Source organism: Pan troglodytes, chromosome 19 (genome assembly GCF_028858775.2).
Source record: "Pan troglodytes isolate AG18354 chromosome 19, NHGRI_mPanTro3-v2.0_pri, whole genome shotgun sequence".
NCBI lineage: Eukaryota > Metazoa > Chordata > Mammalia > Primates > Hominidae > Pan > Pan troglodytes.
Window position 1 is genome coordinate 20826381 of NC_072417.2, and position 16481 is coordinate 20842861.

The 16481-nt window shown below is 37.7% G+C and overlaps 1 protein-coding gene across 33 annotated transcripts in view; it reads left to right on the plus strand.

Annotated features, from left to right (window-relative positions):
* Positions 1-16481, plus strand: part of CDC27 (cell division cycle 27) — a 69092-nt gene that overhangs the window by 312 nt on the left and 52299 nt on the right. For 28 of the 33 annotated variants that reach the window (XR_010152810.1, XM_511624.9, XM_009431857.5 and 25 more), the window contains exon 2: positions 7396-7471. The exons of 1 other annotated variant lie outside the window; for it this stretch is intronic. Coding sequence is in view for 29 of the 32 variants with exons in the window: in XM_511624.9 (XP_511624.2) it covers positions 7396-7471 (76 nt within the window). In the remaining 3 variants the exon portion in view is untranslated. Of the gene's footprint in view, positions 1-148; positions 277-7395; positions 7472-16481 lie in introns of those variants that run through there. 4 more of the 33 variants (XM_063798390.1, XM_016931587.3, XM_063798377.1 and 1 more) reach the window with 1 other exon arrangement.

Sequence of the window (16481 nt, forward strand, 5' to 3'; positions counted from 1 at the left end):
GTCCTGCCTATCTTTAGTCAGTTCGGAGGCCTTGCCCACAGCCTAAGCCGTGTTACCTCTGGCCCTACATTACTTCACCCTTAGCGTGAGCGGCTTCGGCGAAAATAACCGCCTTTCCCGTCCGAGCCAACGTCCGGCCAGCCCTTCCTGTCAGTGCAGGGGCCTGGCTTGACTGGGGGTGGGAGATGAGGGGCCGAGAATGCACCCCAAGCGCTCTCTTGCCTAAAAGATGATCGAGAAGCACATTTGATCGGAGCTTGTGTGATCTTCGTGACGGTAGGGCAAGTTTACGGAGGTTTTTTTTATTTTGTCTTATATGAGAGGGTGGAGGGAGCGTAGGATCGGTCTTTTTAATACTAATTTCTATTTTGGTAACAGACTTCCTATCCCACGTTTCCTTTCTCGGTGAATTTCCCACCGGACAATGATGGTTTGAGAAGACAACTCCAAGCCTCAGTGCTGAGGTGCAAGCACCAATACCAGGGGAGGAGGTGGAAAGGGCACATTTGGGTTGTTTTCATCCTCTCTGATGGGGATCAGGAGCATTTTGTTGTGCATGTTTATAAGGCATTCAGGAAATGAAACACAAATAATGGTGTTTCTGTCCATTTCACTGCCTTTACACCAGGGTATGCTTTGACGCACAGTGCTGTGTTGCATTAAAGGAACCCTATTGGATTTTAAGTGTGTGATGCGGTGCCAAGTCATTTTCCCCCCTGACATCTGGAGAAACTGAATCTTTTGTGCCTTGGTAATGGACCAGGTCTGGGAGACTTCATCCCACTCTATGATCTTTAACTTGGTCAGAATTGACCTCTATCAACTGCTGTCATTGAGTCATGGACTTTATTTTGAAGTTATAAAGCAAACTGATTTTTAGAAATTCCTTCATATTGCCCTTAAAAGGCTTGAGGTATCAAACAGTAAATATTTTAATATATCACTACTTTCATATTTATTTCATTTTTCTAAACAGCATGAAATACTCATTTCTTCTAGTTTGGTTTTTTTCTCCAGCTGTTTACATATAGCAGCTATTAGTGTTTGAATTAATAAAACGTAAGATTATATCTTATGAAATTTACCTGTCTGTAAGTTGTATCAGTTTTTCCAGAGCTATTTCCATCCAAATTCTTTTTACCAGTGTAGTTTCTTTTAAGATTTTTTTTTATTCTGGTTGTAGATGAGGTAATTATATATATATAATTTTTTAAGGCCTAACATGAACTTAAATAGATAAGCAGATTACTCAAGTTATTTAATTTCTGTTGCATATTCTTATAATTTTGTTTTAATAGTTAATGATTTTTTTTTTTTTTGCCTTCTCTGGCCCCAGAAGTCTTCTAAAGTGATAAACTAGTTGCATTGATAGACTATAACCACCATTTAATAATAATTTCAGACTTTATAAAAGCATGGAAGGCCGGGCGTGGTGGCTTACACCTGTAATCCCAGCACTTTGGGAGGCTGAGGCGGGTGGATCACCTGAGGTCAGGAGTTCGAGACCTGCCTGGCCAACACAGTGAAACCCTGTCTCTACTAAAAATATAAAAAATTAGCCAGGCGTGGTGGTGGGCGCCTGTAATCCCAGCTACTTGGGAGGCTGAGGCAGGAGAATTGCCTGAACCCAGGAGATGGAGTTTGCAGTGAGCCGACATGGTCCCGCTGCACTCCAGCCTGGGCGACAGAGTGAGACTCCATCTCAAAATAAATAAATAAATAAAAAATAAATAAAAGCATAGAAAAGAAAAGGAATATGTAGCCTGTTTCTAGATAGTACCCATCAGGTTTCCTGTTTGTCCTTAAAGTACTCTGAGCAGTAATACACTTTGATATTTTTAAGGCTTAAATGTCAAATTTGCTTCTTTTTCATAGTAGCATTGTCCATTAGATTTTTGAGATAGTGGTAGAAAGTTTTAGGATATGACTAGGTGAAAATTTTGGTTGTATAGTATAAGAAGCCATTCAAGAATGGATTTGGAACAGTGAGAAGAACAAGCAACTTTGGCTACAATGATAAAGATCAATGATCAGGGATAGTGCTGCAAATGGGAAAGAATTAGGAAGAGAATAAAAATAGGACAGATATATAAGATACTGTCTTTATTAAAAAAAAACTATGATGACAGATTGCGTGTATTTGGAAAGCAATGAGAGTAAGTTGGAAAATTGTTCTTTCTTGGAATGCCTCAGAGTTGATGGTATTACTAGGCATAGGAAAAAGTTCACAGAAAATATGAAGAACTGTTTTCTGCATTTTTTTTTCTTTAAAGTTTTAATGTAGAATGGCCAGTCCGATATACCATATATGCCTAAATTAAAACTCTGTCTCAAATTACTACTTCTCAGAAGAGTATTACTTTATATTTGAGTCCTTACAAAAGTCTCACATATGAGGCAGAATTTCTGTCAGTTCTTTTATTTTTAATAGTAACTATTTGGAAAGACACACTAGCCTAAGTGACTTCAGTGAGAGCTTTTTGGATATTTATAAAAGTCACCTGGTGAAATTGGTTTTTAAAAAAGAAGTAAAGAGATTTTATATAGATTTAGCAATTATTCCTAGGGGTAAGACTTCACAGAAGTGTTGGATGAAGTTGTAAATAAGCCTTTTGAAAATTAATTTAATAAGCAATATAGCAATTGGGTACTATATACATGATACTGTTTTAGAGATCATTAGATGGTGAAGGAGTACTCTTGGCTGGGGATAAAATGTTCAGGGACAGCATCTAACATGGATTCAAAGAGTAACATATTTTGGCTACTCAATGAGAAATTTAGATTTAATGTGCATTGGTAATGAATAACCATTATATGAGCAGAAGAGTTTTTGAGCAGAGGAATTATGTAATAAAAGCACCACTTTGGGAATATTTATCTGGTGCTGTTGGAAAGGGAGGAAGAGACAAGAGTTAGACGTACAGACTAGTAGAATAATCCAACTGCATGATCATGTAGACCAGGGCTGCTTAATCTGAGCACTATTGACATTTGGGGCAAGCTAATACTTTGTTGGAAGCTGTGCATTGTAGAATGTTTTGTAGCATCCCTGGCTTCTAACCACTGGATGACCCCTCCATTTGTGACAACCAAAAATACCCTCTAGACATTGCTAAATGTTGGGGCATTAGTTGGGAGTAAGAAGGCAAAATTGCCCAGAGTGAGAACCACTGACGTGCATCTAAACTAAATCAGTATCCTAGAAATTCAATTATAATGTATAATATGAAATTTCAACAGTGATTTTTTTCTTTATATCTTCTTACATTGTCTGAAGCCTTTATTATCCATTTATTTTATGGTTTTTAAAAAAGGGCAGCTGACTGGGCACAGTGGCTCACGCTTGTAATCCCAGCACAATCCCAGAGGCTGAGGCAGACAGATCACTTGAGCCAAGGAGTTCAAGACCAACAAATAAAATAAAATAAAGACAGCTTTTTTGACAAAAACAAGAACACAAAATGTATAAAAAATTTAACAAAAACAAGTAAACAAATTTTTTGTAATAAGCTTTCTCTAACAAAAAATTTATAGTGATTACAGGCCGAGCGCAGTGCCTCACGCCTGTAATCCCAGCACTTTGGGGGGCTGAGGCAGGCGGATCACGAGGTCAGGAGATCGAGACCATCCTGGCCAACAGGGTGAAACCGTTCCTTCTCTACTAAAAATACAAAAAAAATTAGCCGGGCATGGTGGCAGGCACCTGTAGTCCCAGCTACTCAGGAGGCTGAGGCAGGAGAATGGTGTGAACCCAGGGGGTGGAGCTTGCAGTGAGCCGAGATCGCGCCACTGCACTCCAGCCTGGGTGACAGAGTGAGACTCTGTCTCAAAAAAAAAAAGAGAAAAATTTATAGTGATTACATTTAAGTCTAAGTACAACTTATAGAGGTTTGTTTATATTTTAAATAATATTTTATATTTAAGAATAGCTAGCTGGTAAGGAATTTTGCAACTTTAAGCTGTTGGTTTATTTATCTTTTAAATTAGTGCACCTGGGGACTAACCCATTAATCAGTCAGATTTCTCTTAAACATTTTTTAGGGGAGAGGGAGAGGAGCGTTGTTCTTTTTGGCTTCATAACTTTCTTTTAGCAGCATTTCGTTCATCTGGCTTTAATTTGTAGAACTCTAGCGGTAATGCACTGGGTGTTGTTCTTTTAAGGGAAGGCCCACACCATCAGTTGGGCAGAGGTGCTGATTTTAGCCCTGTTCATCATCAGCTACTAATCTGTAGTGCCTTAGAGAATAATCTGTTCTCCCCCGCAATCCCGGCACAAGAGACACTGTTAGTCAGGAACTTAGAATTGATTGCGCAAAGCGGGATGGAAGCAGTATGTGAGATTCTCGAGATGGCAAGTTTTTTCTGATGCTCTTAAGAACTGGTGATAAGGGAATGATGTTCTGAGCAAAGCTTGATTTTAAGTCAGAAATGGATACAACTCTTGAATATGATACCTTTTTTCCTTCTTTTTTCCCCCCGCCCTTGCCTCTTATTTCTTTAATTTTAAAAGGACAGAAAAAATTTCAAAGCTCTAGGACTTTTTGACTTTAGTATATGTGTGTGAAATTTTCCTAGTGGTCCATAGTAGTAAAATAGCTGGTAAATCATTTGAGTCTTTTGTGGCTTATATATTGCAAAATAAGCAGTTGTAGCAGGTATGCTGGGGAGATGTTATGCAACAGAAACTACATATTTATTGAATTTCTTTATATTAAGAGATTGGCAAGGAAAAGGTTTTCCAAGTGCTTAATGTATGATAGTATACTAGGAGCATTATAAATGGATCATTTCATTTAATCCACAAAACAACTCCAATAAATAAACTCCATTTATCAGATGAAGAGATTGAGGCTGAGAAAAGTTGAGTATTTCCCACAAAGTCCCACTACTGGAAGTGCTGGCACACAAATTTGAGCACGTCTCCAAACATCAAATCTTTGGTATCTTCATTCTACTCACCATTTTCTTTCACTTACAGCAAAATTAAACATGTAGGTTCTTAGGAAATCCCAGATTTCATAAAGGAGTAATTTGGTGGTAATTATTTGCATAATAAAATAATTCTTCTATTTATCACAGAGTTTCTTTCAATAGAGACTCCCAGAGATTCTTTATTATTAGATATACATCTAGGAATACAAAGAAACTTAATGCTAAGACTAACGTACAACAGTGTCAACAGTGGAAGACTGCTAGAAGTTAAAGATCATTTGCTTATTCATTCAACATATAAGCACCTGCTTTAAAAGCACATAATGGATGCTGGGAGTATAATAATGAGCAAAAACAGACGTAGCCCCTACCTTGTGGAGTTTATAATATAGTGAGGAAAACATCACTCAAATACTCTCCTAAATTAATACAGAATTATAGCAGTGGGAAGTATTACAAAGGAAAGGTACTTGGTGCAATTAGAGTGTATAATAATGGTGCCTAATCTCATCTTTTTCCTTGTATCTAGATAGGAATGGTAAAATTAGACATCTTTGAGACTTTATAAAATTTAAGCTATATAAACAAAGGTTAAACAAGAGGCTCTGGAGATCCCAAACTAAGTTCATTACTGTTCTTTCTTGAGGAAATAGAAAGGGCTAAGTCATTTACTACTTTTATTTTTAAAATTATAATTAATACACTCATTGCAGAATTATTAAACATTTACTTGTTTGTTCAACAAAATTTATTGAGCCTTTACTGTATCTAAGGCATATTAATCACTTAATATAATTTAGATGTACTGGTACAATGTTAGCTAGTGATCAGTAACCAGATTTTACTGGTTTCCGTTGTAACCTTTTTAAATCATTCAACAAATTATAAGCTGGTGTGTGTGCTAAAAATAAAAAATAACGCTTGTATCATGATCAGGTGTGAGATATCTCAAAAGTAGTTTATTACTAAAAATGATTTGACATTACCTAGTAAAGATGAACATATGCATATTCAACAACCCAGTAATTTTATTCCTAAATATATATCCTAATTTGGAGAGATTCTTTTTTGTGTTTTTTTGATGGGAGTCTTGCTCCTATTGCACTCCAGCAGCTATTCACAGGTATGATCATAGCCTTGAACTCCTGGACTCAAGCAGTCTTCCCAGCTCAGCCTTCTGAGTCGCTGGGACTAAAGGCTCACACCACCGTGATAGGCTGGAGAGATTCTTAAATATATACCCCAGGAGATGAATCTAAGACTGTTGCAGCATTGTTATAATTGGAAAAACAAAACAAAACAAAAAAACACCCTAGAAATAACCCAAATGTCCACATGCTGTAAAATAGATAAAATACATTTTGGATTTTGATATGTTTATACAATGGAAATATTATTTATTCAGCAATGAAAACAAATGAACTCTAGCTACACACATCAAGAATGAATTTTCAAAACATTGGATTTCAAAAGCAGATCGTAGCAGAATGTATACAATATGATTGTATTTCTTTAAAGTTCAAAAACAGGAAAAAGTAAATGTTATACTGCTTAGAGATGATATGTACAAATGTATAAAACTGTGAAGAAAACCAAGAGAAAGGTCAAGAAAATTCAGTGTGGTGGTTTCCTCTTTGGGGCAGGGAGAGGTTTTGGTATCAACAAGGAACACACAGGGAGTTTCAGAGATATTTTATTTCTTAAGCTGGGTGGTGAGTACATGGGCCTAAATGTCTTTGGTTATTGTTACTTAAAATGTCCTTCTATCTCATATATACTTTAGGTTATATGTTTTGTAATTCTAAAAGAGAAAACATATATTCAAAAAATTAAAAGTTATTCCTATGATAACTTTACTCATTTGCATTCCAATATGCTTCCTGGAGTGGATGAGAATTGAGTGGCATTAAAGGTAATAGATAGGGAAGTTTTTGTGGGAGGATGACATACATTTTAATATCTCTGTCATGTATATCACATAAAGTGGTTGAGAACCACTGCTGCTAAAAGTCTGTAGTTTAGTAGGGTTGGCAGTCCTGTTAACAAATAACCATGTTATGAGTGCTCTACTAGAAGAGGTATCTTAAAAAAGAAATGGCTTGACATCAGCCAGGAAAGCTTTATGGGGCAGATGTTATTTAAGCTGGATCTTCAGGGACGAGCAGTTTATAAGGGGAGATTGGTGAGGGGAGCCCACATTGCCCAATGGAGGAAAAGGGTGTACAAAGGCACAGAAGCCTAAAAGTCCATAGAGAGTTGAGTGAGGAAATTCAGATATGTTAGGAGCCATGCTGTGAAGAGCCTTGCCCGGCACACTCTGGAGTTTGCTCTGTGGGCACTGGGGTTTTGTCACTTAAATTAGGGATATTAATTTCAGTATTTGATGTAAGGCTCTGTGCTAGTAGTTACCTTGAAAGTCTGTATGTATGTATATTTATGTTCTTTTTCCTCCATTTGCAGGCTGCTATATGGCAAGCACTAAACCACTATGCTTACCGAGATGCGGTTTTCCTCGCAGAACGCCTTTATGCAGAAGGTTTGAAATCTATTCATTGCTGTAGAATGATAAATGAATAACATATATGAAATTCCATAACTTTTTATCACTGTAACAAGATTCTAGCTATCATCATCTTGTTGTTTTTCTGATTGACACTAGTTCATAAAATCTTCACTTTTTTTCTGTGTAGTTCCCTTACATACTACTTTTAATAACTATGTAGAATTGATTCAGGTTTATATGCTATGATTTACTTAATCATTTTTCAATCTTTAGGTTTTTTTTTCCCCCAGGGTTTTTGTTGTTTTGGGTGTTTTTGTTTTTTTTTTTTTTTTGAAACAGGGTCTCACTCTGTCACCCATGTTGGAGTACAGTGGGACCATCTCAGCTCACTGCAACCTCTACCTCCCAGGCTCAAGCGATCCTCCCACATCAGCCTCCCAAGTAGCTGGAACCACAGGCACGGACCACCACGCCTGGCTAATTTTTTTTTTTTTTGGTAGAGATAGGGTTTTGTTATGTTGCCCAGGCTGGTCTCAAACTCCTGAGCTTAGGTGATCCACCTGCCTTGGCCTCCCAAAGTGCTGGGATTATACTCATGAGCCACCATGCCATGTATTTTTTTTTTTTTTTTTTTTTTAAGAAAAGAGTCTGTATTCTATGGTGAAGAACATGGATTTAGACTCTATAGCCTTGGAACAAATCCTAACCTGTCACTTAAATGTACAGTTTTATAACCTTGGACGAGTTACTTTAATATCTGAAAATTCAGATATTTCATCTATAAAATAATCATTGCCCCTTAGAATTAAAAATTCAATGAGATGGTTTATTTAAAGCCCTTAGCACAGCCATCTGGCTTGTTAATCAATGCTTAATAAACACCACTGATAATGTATGTTTTGTTTCTGTCATTATTATAATTCCCTTTCTAAGATGCTGATATAGATCATTGTGTACAGCTTTTTTTTTTTTTTGAGTCATTTCCTTGGGTTATATACTTTTAAATGGAATTTACAAGTCAAACAGTATGGGTTTAGTAGCTGAGAGTTGTGAGAACAAGGCCTAAACCTCAGGGGCAGGAAATTTCACAAAAGGACAAAGAGCAATGCTTGGAAGTAGTTTTGAGAAGTTAAGTGGAAACCAGCCTTACCTTGACTCTGAGATAGTGGGATGTAAGGTGATTACTGTCCATGTGAGAGAGCTGTCTCCTCGGTGGAGAATGGGAATTCAGTGAGAAAAGTGAGGAAGATCTGGGCAGCAGGAGTTTAAGGTCCCAATGAAAAGATTAGAAAGGTGAGAAGGAATGGAAGGCTTAGAAAGAAGATTATACAATAGATTAATCTACTCCATTCACTTATGCAAAAGTGATGTTTATTGTGAATAATCTATTTAAAAATATTTTCATTGATACCTAGGCAGGCCCCATATTTTGCTGTATTTTTAAAAATTTTTGTTGAGTCAGAATCTCACTCTGTCACCCAGGCTAGAGTACAGTGGCACAATCGTAGCTCACTGCAGCCTTGAACTCCTGGACTGAAGTGATCCTCCTGCCTCAGCCTCCCAAAGAGCTGGAGTTACAGATGTGAGCCACTGTACTCGGCCACTGTCTTCTATTTCTAGTATTTCCTTTTTGTTTTTGTTTATTATTAAAGAATAGGCAGTTTCTAGTTTATTATAGTTAGGCTCTTAAAAATTGTAAATTCATGGTTTAGAATTCAATTAGATTTTCCCATAGAATTGGTGGCAAGATTCCCAGATTAGTCCACATAAAGCTGTTTAATCCACATTATTTATGTACCTGATACAATGCTTGGCACTTGGAAAGTTGCTCAGTAAATGTTAGTTTCTTTCAATATAGAACCTAACCATTCGGTTTAACCATATTTATATGAGGAAAGATTTTAGAATTAAGTGTAGTAAGAGCAGATACTATCCTGGCTCAGTAATAATAACAATAATTCTATCACTTATTGATTTCTTACTGTATACTAGGTACTCTAAGTATTTAATATTAGTTACTAATTTAATCTTCAATAATCCTATCAAATAGACATTGCTATTGCCATTTTCTGGATGAAGAACTGAGACTAATGTCCACAGGCGGTAACTAGTAATCTGTCTGATTCTGCTTTCCCAAGGGTAGCAATTACCACTTCTCTGATTTGCAACCATAGTAGGCATCACTAATCCATTACAGTACTCATTCCCACTGAACCAACCTCAGAATTCTTGGCAACAGTTTTCTTGGCTGGACAATATCAGTTGATATGCTAGATGTAACCTGTTTGCTCAGGGGCCTCCTACGTCACTAGTAGCAGTTTCTATATTTGGAGAAAGACATCCAACAAGGCATGAGGCTAAAGCAGTTGATCAGTAGGATCTTCTGTAAGTCAAATTCTTGAAATAATTTCTCAGTTTCACTAGTTCTTTGTCGCCCATTTGTCTTTCTCTCGAGATTTATAGTCGGCCTGAGACTGTGGGATCAGAAAGAAGGAACAGCAGAATGATATAAGAGAGAATCTGGGAGGCTGAGGTGGGCAGATCACCTGAGGTTGGGAATTTGAGACCAGCCTGACCAACATGGAGAAACCCCATCTCTACTAAAAAATACAAAATTAGCCGGCGTAGTGGCACATGCCTGTAATCCCAGCCACCCAGGAGGCTGAGGCAGGAGAATTGCTTGAACCCGCGAGGCGGAGGTTGCGGTGAGCCGAGATTACACCACTGCACTCCAGCCTGGGCAACAGAGCGAGACTCCGTCTCAAAAAAAAAAAAAGGAAAAAGGAAAGAGAATCTGAATTCAGATACTCATTTGCCATTTGATCTTAAGCCAAAAGTCATTCTGAGCCTTATTTTCCTTATCTTTAAAATAGAAGAGAAATATCTGTTTAACAAGATAGTTTTAAGGACTAAATACAGTAAAATATGTAAAGAGTCTGCTGTAGTTTCTGGCACATAGAAAGTCCTTTACAGGTTCCCTCTCTCCCCTAACATATCCTAATACAGTGACTTTTCAGGGGTTTTTTTCTTATTTTTGTTTTTATTTATTTATTTATTTTTGAGATAGCCTGTCACCCAGGTTGGAGTGCAGTCATGTGATCTTTTCTCACTTCAGCCTTGACCTCCCAGGCCCAAACAATCCTCCCACCTCAACCTCCCTACTAGATGAGACTACAGGCACATGCTACCATGCCCAGCTAATTTTTGTATTTTTGAGAACACGAGATCTCACAATGTTGCCCAGGCCAGTCTTAAACTCCTGGTCTCAAGCAGTCCTCCCACCTCCGCCTCCCAAAGTGCTGGGATTATAGACGTGAGCCACTGTGGCCTGGCCAGATTTTTTTTACCCTTATTAGATATGATACACTCTAATATTTTCCATTGAGTGGTTTTGTTGTTGTTGTTTTAACGTAGGCTGATAACCACTAAATTGACATCACAGTCCACTAGTGAGTTGAGATTTGCTGTTTTGGAAAAACTCCTAATTTTACCATCTCCCTCCAATAAATTCCCTTCCCCCATTGTAAGCATGTATTTTTCTTTCCCACCACCAATACCTGATCCCCTTGACCAAGGTTTTTCTCTTTTGTTAATTAACTGTTAAGAATGAATAGAAATAAGTGCTATACAACAAATAGAAATAGTGTTAGACTATGAGGAAAAAAATACATTAATGCAACTACTGTAATAGCTCTTTGGAGATATGTGTGTGTGTGTGTACACACACACATATAAAATAAGAGTTATGTTCAGAAAATCAACCAGACATAAGTTTTGTGTGCATTTTTTTCATAAGTAATTGCTACCTATGGAACTCTATGAGACTAAGAGGATTGTAACTAGTGAAAGGAAAAGAAAGAGAAACAGCTGAAAACCTTGTGTCAACATGTATTCCTAGGTTATTTTGAGGGTCCTAGCCCAGAGTTCAAAATTGCTTAAGGTCTACTGTTTTATCTTAAATTAATGTGGGTTTTACATCCCACACTGCAAAATGTTTTTGTTTGTTTGTTTCAGATAGGGTCTCCCTCTGTCACCCAGGCTGCAGTGCAGTGGCCCAATCTCGGCTGACTGCCTCCCAGGTTCAGGCAATTCTCCTGCATCAGCCTCCTGAGTAGCTGGGATTATAAGCGCCTGCGGCCACACCCAGCTAATTTTTGTATTTTTAGTAGAGATGGAGTTTCACCATGTTGGCTAAGCCGGACTCAAACTCCTAGCCTCAAGTGATCTGTCCACCTCGGCCTCCCAAAGTGCTGGGAATACAGGCGGGAGCCACTGTATCCGGCCTTTATTTTTTAATATTAGTACTTTTTAAACATTTTTTTTTAAGTCAAGATCTCCCTATGTTGCCCATGCTGGCCTCAAACACTTGGGCTCAAGCGATCCTCCCAAGTAGCTAGGAATACAGGCATGTGCTGCTGCGCCCTACTTGAATGCATTTTAAATGACCGTAAAATCGTTCACCAGTTTTCTACCTGTCTTAGTGATTAGTGGGTAAGATGTATAGATTGCATTGGGTGTATCAATTTTAGTAAATTAGGCTCAGTGGGAGAGAACTGAACCAGAGTAAAACGTTCAGCATCTGTTTCTTTTCTATTAGCTAGGATACTGAGAGCCCAAACTCACAGAAATATATGCGTACAAATGGCAACATATAAAAAAAAACTATTTACCAGATTGTGTTAAGATCAGTATTAAAGAATATCCAGAATTCTACTAAAGATGTGGAATAATGTATCATTTTGAGGCCTTTATTGATCCAAGACTCACCTATTTTCATTGAATTAACTTGGATGTTTCACAGACACATCAAACTCAATATATTCAAATCTAACCTAAGATACCACTAACTGAATTTTCCTCATCTCCCGTTCCCTGCCTGTTCCTTTTCCCCTCCCAAATTTATGTTCCTTCTTAAAACCCTTCAGAAGTATCTAATTGTTGTAAGGATCTGTTCCTAAATCTTTACACAGTTTACAAAGCCCTGCACAATTTGGCCATCTTTTTTCTCCTCATATATTGCCATTTTCTGCCTCAAACACTAAGGAGCCTTTTAAAACTTCTTCCAGCCCTCTTTTATTTGTGGTCTTTTTACTCTAAGCGTGGTTTTAAAATACTTAAGAGCACTATTAACCCCATCATTAACAACAGGTATAAAACCAGTTGGTATTGAAATGCAGGATGTAAATAAATGTAGAAAAGATAAACATTGAGAATAGTATTCATATGCTAAAGTTGCATATGTAGATGAAATGTTCAACAGTAGAAATGACTCTGAACAACAGAATGAATAATGAAATATAAGAAAAGTATAGCCTCCATACAATTGAAAACAGAAAAAAAAAAAAAAGTTGATGAAATAGAATTACTTGAGCATGTGGCTCAGGGACACTTATGTACCCCCTGCATTAATATCAAATATCTATTCAGGTATTGTAAATTTAAGAGAAGGCCAATAATTAAAATAATAGCACATACAGCCTTCACTATGTGTCAGATACTATCCTAATTGCTGTGCATGTATTAAGTCATTTAATCCTAACAGCAACCTTTAAAGGTAGGTATCATAGTCCTTATCGGATGAAAAAAAAATGAGGGTCAGAGAAGTTAAGTAACTCTGCCCTAAGTCATAGCTAGTAGGTTGAAGTGCCAGAATCTGAACCCAAGCAGTCTAGCTTCAGAGTCGGTACTTTAATCCACATGTCATACTACTTATAGTTGATTTAAAAACTTAACGGATAATCAATTTGTTTTATTTTTTTTCTTTTGAGACAGAGTCTCGCTCTGTTGCCCAGGCTGGAGTGCAGTGGCGTGATCTCAGCTTACTGCAACCTCTGCCTCCCAGGTTCAAGCGATTCTTGTACCTCTACCTCCCAAGAAGCTGGAATTACAGACATGCACCACTATGCCTGATTAATTTTTGTATTTTTAGTAGAGATGGGGTTTCGCCATGTTGGCCAGGCTGGTCTCCAACTCGTGGACTCAAGTGATCTGCCCACCTTGGCCTCCCAGAGTGCTGAGATTACAGGCATGAGCCACTGTGCCTGGCCCAGATAATCAATTTGAAACATGTGTCACAAATCATAAAAAGTTCCATAGGTTCTATGCCCTTAAATTCACACAACATCAGAGTTCATGACAGGGTAGCCATAGAGTACTCTAACCTCTGAGGGCTTCTCTGATATTTGTATAGTTTATCAAGGCTAGGTAAAGAACATTCACCTCAACAAATTTTAAATTTGTCAAAATTGGTCCATTTTAGAAAGGCTGCTTATTTAGATTATAAATCGGTGTGAAGAAGAGGCGTCTGTCTGGTTTAAAAGCTTTGAAAGACTAATTTACCTTTCTGTTTGATGTAAATGTATCTGGAGGATGCAAGGTTAAACCCCTCTTAATTATTTTGGACTTAAACTCAAAAGACCTTTCCAATTTTGAAGCCAAACCTGTTTGTAAGAAGAGGAACTTCAGTAGTGCTGCTACAACTTCCTTCCTTCCTTCCTTCCTTCCTTCCTTCCTCTCTCTCTTTCTCTCTTTCTTTCTTTCTTTCTCTCTCTCCTTTCCTTTCCTTTCCTGTCCTGTCGTGTCCTGTCCTGTCCTGTCCTGTCCTGTCCTGTTTCGATAGTCCTGTTTCAACCGAGTTTCGCTGTTGCCCAGGCTGGAGTGCAGTGGCATGATCTCGGCTCACTGCAACCACTGCCTCCCGGGTTCAAGTGATTGTTCTGCCTCAGCCTCCCGAGTAGCTGGGATCACAGGTGCACGCCACCACACCCGGCTGATTTTTGTATTTTTAGTAGAGATGGGGTTTCACCATGTTGGCCAGGCTGGCCTTGAACTCTTGACCTCAGGTGATCCACCTGCCTCGGCCTCCCAAAGTGCTGGGATTACAGGCTTAATTTGTTTGTTTTTTCACTTTAGCAGTACATTCTGGAAATCTTTCTATGTCTGTATTTTTCATCACATGGACATAGCATAATTTAACTAGTACACGATTGATTTCTCAATATTACTTTAAGAGTGACTTAATGGAGTCAATGCTAACTTCATTCATGATTATGAAATATATTATGGACCTTATAATTCTAATCCCATATTTTAATTAAGTCTGTAAATAAAGGATGGTAAATAAGTGACATGCAAACATCTATAACTGTTTCTGGATCCTGTTATTTTGATCACTACTCTTGGTAGCTAGGCCATGATCAGCCTCAAGAAGTTTTCTGAACATGGCATTTCAGACAGCTATTATCTGTAAGTTGGAGTTACTGTTCTAGATGAAATCTTTGTCAATCCTATCCAGTAAACATATTCTGTGCTTTTTAGATTTATGGCTGCTTACCACTGCTTCTTTAGTTGTGTTTGGGGTACTGTTATCTTTTTCTGCTGCCAAGTTACTTGTGAGGAGCCTAAGAAACCACCTGTGTCACAACACTTCAGATTGCTCTGGATTTGCTTCCTTATCTGACAGTTTCATTATATTTATTTATTTATTTAAACAGAATCTCACTCTGTCACCCAGGCTGGAGTGCAGTGGCACGATCTCGGCTCACTGCAGTCTCTGCCTCCTGGGTCCAGGCGATTCTCCTGCCTCAGCCTCCGGAGTAGCTGGGATTACAGGCTTGCGCCACCGCGCCTGGCTAATTTTTGTATTTTTAGTAGAAGACGGGGTTTCGCCATGTTGGCCAGGCTGGTCTTGAATTCCTGACCTCAGGTGATCTGCCTGCCTCAGCCTCCCAAAGTGCTAGGATTACAGGCATGAGCCACCACGCCTGGCCAGTTTCATTATTTTTAAGTTTTGCCTAAATCACCAATCCGTATTCCCATTTGAACATATAATTTTTAAGTTATTATGCTTCAAAAAGCTAATTGCAGTATTACACTAAAATTACACACGCACACGTACACACAAAAAGAATAGTTGGTGTCTTTATTAGGCAATTTTATTGCAGTGAAAGTGGACCTACACATAATCAAATATTTGTAAACAATTGAGACAGCATTACTGTGACTGGGAGTTAAATTAGTTTGTGGGAGCCATTGTTTATTGGTATAATCAATAGTTTTTAAAAACTTATAAGGTGAAAAGAAACCAGACCATTGTAAAATCTAGAGGAAATCAAACTTTCTAACTTATGTAAATTAGAAGTTGTAGCTCAGTAAAATTAATAGTTTATTCCTACTGCAGTGAGCGCCCCATTCTTTTTTTTTTTTGTAGCTGCAGCACTAATACTACTATACATCTCGTTAAAACACATCTGCCAAAATTTCTTATCATTTACTATTTATTATTTTTTACACTGTGGTTTCATAAAAAACCATAAGATGGACCAGAGAAGAAGGGTTCTGTTGGTTTTTGCTTGCACATATCTGTGACAAAAAACTTAGAAATAAAATTTCAAATTACTTTTTTATCCAAACTCTTAGAATGATGTTAACTATTTAAAAAGATGTGGCAAGTTTGTCTTGTACTTTACAACAGTGGTTCTCAAACTTGAGAATGCCACAGAATCACTTGCAGAGTTTGTTAACCACGTAGATTACTGGTTCCTACTCCCAGAATTACTAATTTAGTGGGTATGAGATGGGACACAAAAATTTTCATTTCTAGCAAGTTTCCAAGTTATGCTGATACTGGTACAAGGACCACACTTTGAGAACCACTGGCTTAGAAGATCCTTCAGCTCACTGGTATTATTGCATAACCCATTTTTAGAAGCACAGTTTTGTGGTTTTCCCTCTCTTTCCATCCTCTTTGTTGTTGCCTCTGTAGACCCTGGATTGTGGGGATAGAAGTGAAGTGATGATCAGTTTAGTAGAGACATAGACTAAATAAGGGTGAAAAATGCCACTTGCATTAAGAAGGCAGGGGGCATTTCCTAATGTAAAAAGGAGGGACAGATTGATAGATAACTCAGCTCTTGCTATTGTAATGTAATTTAATTATTGTTACTATAGTCTGTCAACTGAATGTTAAAATGGTGTGAGCATTCACAATTTATAATTTATCTTAAATATAATTTAATGTATATTTGATGTTAAAGCAAAACAA